Source organism: Chrysemys picta, chromosome 12 (genome assembly GCF_011386835.1).
Source record: "Chrysemys picta bellii isolate R12L10 chromosome 12, ASM1138683v2, whole genome shotgun sequence".
Classification (NCBI taxonomy): Eukaryota; Metazoa; Chordata; order Testudines; family Emydidae; genus Chrysemys; species Chrysemys picta.
The window spans coordinates 20731993-20738568 of NC_088802.1; the positions used below are offsets into that span (position 1 = coordinate 20731993).

At 46.1% G+C, this 6576-nt stretch overlaps 1 protein-coding gene across 1 annotated transcript; it reads left to right on the forward strand.

The window, feature by feature from the left end:
- Positions 1 to 1384: 1384 nt before the first annotated feature.
- Positions 1385 to 2828, forward strand: LOC135974614 (uncharacterized). Its single transcript, XM_065563032.1, has 2 exons — positions 1385 to 1920; positions 2048 to 2828. Exons 1-2 carry the CDS (start codon positions 1627 to 1629, stop codon positions 2723 to 2725), a joined length of 972 nt encoding a protein of 323 aa, XP_065419104.1. The 5' UTR covers positions 1385 to 1626; the 3' UTR covers positions 2726 to 2828.
- The last annotated feature ends 3748 nt before the right edge of the window (positions 2829 to 6576 follow it).

The following is a 6576-nucleotide window of genomic DNA, read 5'->3' on the forward strand; positions in this document are numbered from 1 at the left end:
CAGGTCATTCTCTTCTTTAAGTTTTGTCTAATGGAGAGTCAGTCCTGCCTAGAATATCAGGCAAGCCTACTAAAGAACCAGAGAGGCAAACAGCCGCTCTGGGTCAGAGCCCCAGATATCCCGTAGAATTGATGAGCTGCATGCCATTCTAGGGGGTGTCCCTAAAACAAGCCCACCCGTTGCTTCCCTTCTCCCCCATCCCTCCCGGGCTACCTTGACAGTTATCCCCCCTTTTGTGTGATGAAGTAATAAAGAATGCATGAATTTGAAACAACGCTGACTTTATTGCCTCTGCAAGCAGAGATCAAGGGGGGGAGGGGAGGGCGGTTGGCTTACAGCGAAGTCGAGTGAACCGCCATTCTGCAGGTGCTCAGCCTATAGCTGAAAATGGGAATCTGTGATAAGCACTAGGATAGAAGCACAGGCAGGACTGAATCTCCATTTGTGTGTGGGCCTTTGGTTGACACTAGTAAAATACAAAATGTCCCAGGATATGTATGTTGGGGGACAGTTCTAAATGGCAGCTTTTTTTTTTGTTTGCAGCAAAAGTATCTGATTGTGAGCCCTGGGAGCAAAGGGTAGGCTGGGGTAGGTGCGACCGTGCGGTGCTGCCGACTGGGAGAGCAGCGTGAGGCAGCAGACCTCGGCATGATATTCCAGGCAGGACTGAATCTCCATTACACAAAACTTAAAGAAAAGAATGACCTGGAGTCATTCCCCTTTTTGTCCATGCGCCCCCGACCGACCTCATCGAGGCCAGGCAGGAGCACCCATGTCTGCCCAGGAGCCCCCGACCAACCTCACCGAGGCCAGCCAGGAGCACCCACGGGACGACAATGACGGTTACCAGTCATACTGCACCATCTGCCATCCACAAGGCAAGGCAAGGGGATGCTGCTTTGTAGCACTGCAGCACCGCGTCAGTAGTATAAGGGCCCTACCATCAATCAAACCCTAACCCCGCCCCTTGACCCCCTTGGCCCCTCCCATCTGTCACCGGAAGTCCCACCCCAAGGGGTATTACTTCCGGGGTCAAGGTGCCACTTGGCCGGAAGCTAGGTGTGTCATGTGACCCCTCTAAGAACTCCTCCCACCACCCTCTACCAATCAGGAGGGGTTTTGTCCCGATAGGACCGCCCCGAGAGGAGATTTTGACCAATTAGGGTGACTTCCGGGGCGGGGTGACCCGTCCGGAAGCGGGTCGTGTGACCCCTCTAAGAACTCCTCCCACCAACCTCTACCAATCAGGAGGGGTTTTGTCCCGATAGGACCGCCCCGAGAGGAGATTTTGACCAATCAGGGGGACTTCTGGGGCGGGGTGACCCGTCCGGAAGTGGGTCGTGTGACCCCTCTAAGAACTCCTCCCACTACCCTCTACCAACTAGGAGGGGTTTTGTGCCAAAAGGACCGCCCGAGAGGAGATTTTGACCAATTAGGGAGACTTTTGGGTTGGGGTGACCCCTCCGAAAGGGAGTTGTGTGACCCCGCTAAGAACGCCCCAAGGCCCTCCGCCAATCAGAGTGCAGCACCATTACCCCATAAGTCCCAGCGCCAGACAGAGGAGGCGGCCATCTCTTACCAAGGACACCTGCTTTCGAAAGCGCGGAAAGGCTGCGGAGAGGAAACATGGCCTCCTTTACCACTCCCGTGAGAACTTCGGACTTTGTTTTAGCCCCGAGGCTCTTTGACCGTCCGCGGAGAAAGCGCTACATCAGCGACAGTTCCGAGGAGGAGGGAGCGACCGAGGGGAGCCCTTTGGCCCAGCCGTTGATGGATACGCCGGAACCCGACCCCGAAACCCTTGTGAGGCAGACTGGTGAGCGTGACGGCCTCTCTTTGTCCACCCCCTTAGAGGTGGAAGGCGATCGTGGCTCGGGGGAGTCACAGGCGGACAAAGCGAACGGAAAAGACGGCGCTCAGGTAAATGAATGCTTAAGAAGCGGCGGTCGAGGAGGGGTGGGTAATGGGTTAGGAACCGGGATTGCGTAAATTAAAAAACAAGCAGCGGGGGTGCTTACACGTTTTCTTTTTTGAAATTTTTTAACAGCTCGACGATGCCTTTCTAGAGGACCCGGACAGCGATGCATCAAGCAGTGAAGATGAACTGGGCCCACCATGCTTTTGCTCAACGCCAATACGAGTTGTTGAAGAGGACTCTGAGGATGATGGCTATGAGGAGTTTAGGAGGCGGCTTGGCATAGAACTAACTGAGCCAGTGCCACATCGTGAGCGTAAAAGAGTCATGAGGACTATTGTACGCGTTGCTGTTTATGCTATCCTTAAACACTGCCTTAGGCAAAAGCTTTTTGAAGATTGTGAGGGCTGTGTCATAGATGCGCCAGGCCAAAGGCACCATGACTGTGTGACTTGGACTTCAGTGGATATAAACTGCAAGCTCCGGGGCCTGTGTGCTGAGCTGTGTTTGGAAAGCTTATTAAACACTGTTGTTGCCATAGGCTATGGTATGCAATGTTTGTGCCTAACTCAAGAACATTTAGCGCAAGGGGTGACCTTGATAAATGCTGTGCAATTTAGTGCAGACCCTGACCGTGTTCTAAGGAAAATGACCAAACCGGAAGATGCCTGCTTAGAGCGTTATATTGACCGTCTAGTTCGCACAAAGAGTTACAAAACCCTGCTTAAGAAAAAAACTCTTTGTAAGAAATCTAAAAGGATTAAGTTAGAGAATGGTGAGGGGACAAACATGCGATATAAAACTTGGTAGCTGTAATTTGTTTTAAAGGGGGGCTTGTGACTATTTGTGTTTTGTTAGAAGGCCTTTAAGTGCGTTAAAAAGTTTTAATAAAGCATTTTGTTTTTGTTTTTAAGAAGCTGTATGTTTTTTAAATAAAAAAAATAAATTGTTTGTGAGAATTAGCTCTTGTGTTTTGTGTGTTGTGGGGAAAAAAACCTAAAAATGTGCTTACAATAAAAAAAAAAAACCAAGGCTAGTTCAGACATGTGTCTGAGTACAATAGAGTTAATATGGAGATATACTTATCTCATAGAACAGCCTTTACTAGCAGGGCCAAATATTGATTTGGCCCCAGAGCCCTAAGTGGCCCTCTTAAGGCTTGAACTCACAACCCTGGGCTTAGCAGGCCAATGCTTAAACCACTGAGCTATCCTTAGGCTGTTAAACTGAATGGGTTTTAACCATACACACATACACCCACCCAACCACCCACCCACCCAGACAAACTGGTTTCACTATTTCAGATTACAAAAATGCTATGGGAATGCTATGGGAATGCTATGGGAGGGGTCATTAAATTAACCTGTTAGCAAACTATGTTGAATTTTTGCTTAACAAAGGGCTAAGAGGGTATAAAAACCTTAGGTATGCAGCAGTTTGTCCTTTTTCAACTTGGATAGCTGCTGGACTGCAAAAAGAGGTAAGACTTGCTGTCTTTAACTTTAAAACTATATATTATATAAGGCCACTTTTTGCCCATGCTGTTTTAGTAAATAATGGTGCCTATGTTTATTGCAGTGTGAGCTGTTAGCATGGAACCAGTAACTTTAAACTGCATTTTACCACCATGCCAAGGTAAAAAAAAAAAAAAAAAAAAAAAACATTTTAACTATAGTTGTGCTTAATACTGTTAAATTAACAAAAGTATTACACAGGCTGCATAGGGATTTGGTGGTAATACTAACATTTTTGCTTGTTTTTGAACCTGAAGGCTTAAGCACACATGAGGGGGAACAGAACAACCATGTGCCTGCAACACTTTATCCCATAGTGAAAGGTAACTTTTTTTTTTTTGCAACAGGCTTTTAAATGCATGTGGGGTTTTTGAAAAGTGTATGGCTGCAAACTTGGTTTGGTGTGTTTTATAAAGCTGCTGGTGTGTGTGTGCAAGGCAGAGGTTTTTTAAAGTACTTGGCACAGGGGTTTTTACTGTGTATAATGTGATGGGTTTAAGGCACTGTGGGGGTGGATGCTACTAACTAAACCAAAGGCACATGGCTGGGGTCAGAACAAACCATGTGGCTTTTAAATGCATGTGGGGTTTTTGAAAAGTGTATGGCTGCAAACTTGGTTTGGTCACATGGCTGGGGTTAGAACAAACCATGTGGCTTTTAAACTAACAAGGGTTTTTTGTTTTTTTTGCAAAATGGTTTTTAACAGCTGTTTTGGTTTTTATTTTGCAAAATGAGATGTATTTAAAAACCTGTTTGTTGTACAGCCTGAAATGGATTATTTTGTTGTAAAGCTATGACTTTTTAAATAGAAAAATAACCTAATGAAGTAAGTGTAATGTATGTTTACAAGAGGGTTTTATGTGTTTTATAATAATGTTGTTGTTTGCTCCACAGTACAGTCAATACATGAGAGATCCTTAGACCAGAGGGAAAACAAGCTGAAAAGAAAAAGGAAAGAGACCTCTGAAAAGGAAAATTCACCAGCATCAGTGACGGATGGATGGATGAAGCCCTGTAAATATATTTTGCTTATTGGTTTTGGCTGTTTTATGAGGTTTTGTATTTTAAGTAAATACATAGGTGTGGGTGAGAGGTGCTAAAGTTCAGTTTTTGTAAAATGTTGTTTTTCCCCTGTCATAGGCCTGGGCAACTTTTCTGACAATGCTGTAGTCAGAGATACAAGGACATCTCCTCCAGAACTGCCAACGAACCAGAAATCTGCTTTGAGACCTTTAACAACGCAAAACAGCGCAAGAGCGCAGGTGAAACATCCGGGCGATCCAAACCTCATATACGTCAAACCCAAGGACAAAACAAAAGACTCTGGTAAAAAACAACCACGCCACCACAACTCCAGTTCCTCAGTGGCCAGCACCACACCAAGCCCTGAGGAAACTGAGCGAAAACACACACATTCACAAACCCAGAGCACGCACTCTAGGGGTTCGGAATATGCGCAAATCCGTAGCATGTGCTGTAAGGGCTGCGCTTAAAAAACCATGGACTAAGGTATTGCAATCACACAATCAGCACACCAGTTCCTCAGCGGTCACCACCACACCAAACCCTGAGGAAACTGTGAGCAAAAATGCCCACATTCACAAACCCGGAGCATGCGCTCTAGGGGTTGTGAATAAAAAACCAAAAACTGACAAACCATTCTCCCAGAACCATAAGCTTGGCCCAGCTCCCCCATATTTTAGTAGTTGGGAAGGGCTTGAGGCTTTCCTCAAAAAAGTGGTGGAGGATATATCCTTGGGTAGGCTAAAAGAACGGGATTCTAGAAAGAAATGGGAAAAATATGATGCTTGGTTCAGAGCCATGCTGAAAAATATAAGGGCTGAAAAGGGTGGCTCTGAGCAGGCATGACTAGTCGCAAAAAGGGGCCTGGGTAAAAGGGGCACCCTCCAGGGTACACATCAGTTTATGTGTAAACAAAAGGGGGGACAGCGTTTGGGGGATAAGCAGATGGCTGCCAAAAAGTTCCAGGCCCGGGTTGTTGTAAAAATTTTAAAAAGGGCTAAAGAGGTAATGAGGAAAAAAAAACAAAAACAAAAAGAGATGCCCCCTACTGGAGGCTCTCAAACTGGCTTGTCTGAAAATGGGGAGGTGGAATTAGACTCTGGTTTAGCAAATTCCCCAGAGGGCTCTTTAGATGGGGCCCATTCTACTCCCAATGACTTTCATGGAGGCGCCTCAGAGTTTGACTCTCAAATAGCATCTGATGTAGAAGATGCCGCTAATGATTCCGTAGAGGAACCCCCAAGTAACCCCGAAAATGCCGAGGTGTATATGGAGAGAGTGAGAAGTTGGCAACGTGAAGTATCCAGATTTGGGGGGGCGGTGTATTGTGAGGAATTTCGTTTTGTTAATCTTGAGCAAATAAATTCAGCTCAGCAGGTTGTTGAAGCCATACACCGGGGGATACAGTTAGTGCTCGATGACATTAACGGTAGGGTAGGCCCTGATGATTATGTTCAGTTACGTTTAGAGAGCCGTAATTTAACTAATTCTTTGTTTTCGGTCAAAAGAACTAGAAATGAGCTGTCTGCTGAGGATTTTTTAAATCAGACCTCAAAACTGCTACAGAGCAATAGAGAGTTGCATCTCGATGGGACGTTGCGCCTTGTTGTGACAGTTGTAAAAAACAGGGGTGGGGGCGCTCGTAGAGTTTTAAATACTATCCTTAATAGTCAAATTATTCATAAAAAGAGACAGTGTTTAGTAGACCTGACTTACACCGGTACCAATTTGTGTTTTGCGGGTGGGCTCTTGGCCGTCATGTCCGATCGTAAACCTACGGACGCGGAATTGTTAGCGGAGGCAAGAAAGTTACATGAGAAACTGGGGTGGTCAGATCAAAAAAAGGTTATGCTCAGCGACATAGCAAAGTTTGAACAGCATTTAGGAGTTAACATACAGGTGGTGTTGTATACGGCGAAAGGCGGCTGGGGGTTTTTTAAAACGGGGGGCACAGTGTGGCCCAAGACTTATTTTATCCTGTTGCACGATGAGCATTACTATGGGGTTTTGGATGTAAAAAAGTTGTTCGGAGCGAAAAATTATTGTGAGTTTTGCCACATGGTGTACAGCCACGACCACTCTTGCAGGTATCATTGCCGCCTCTGCTTGAGCGTAACGTGCTCA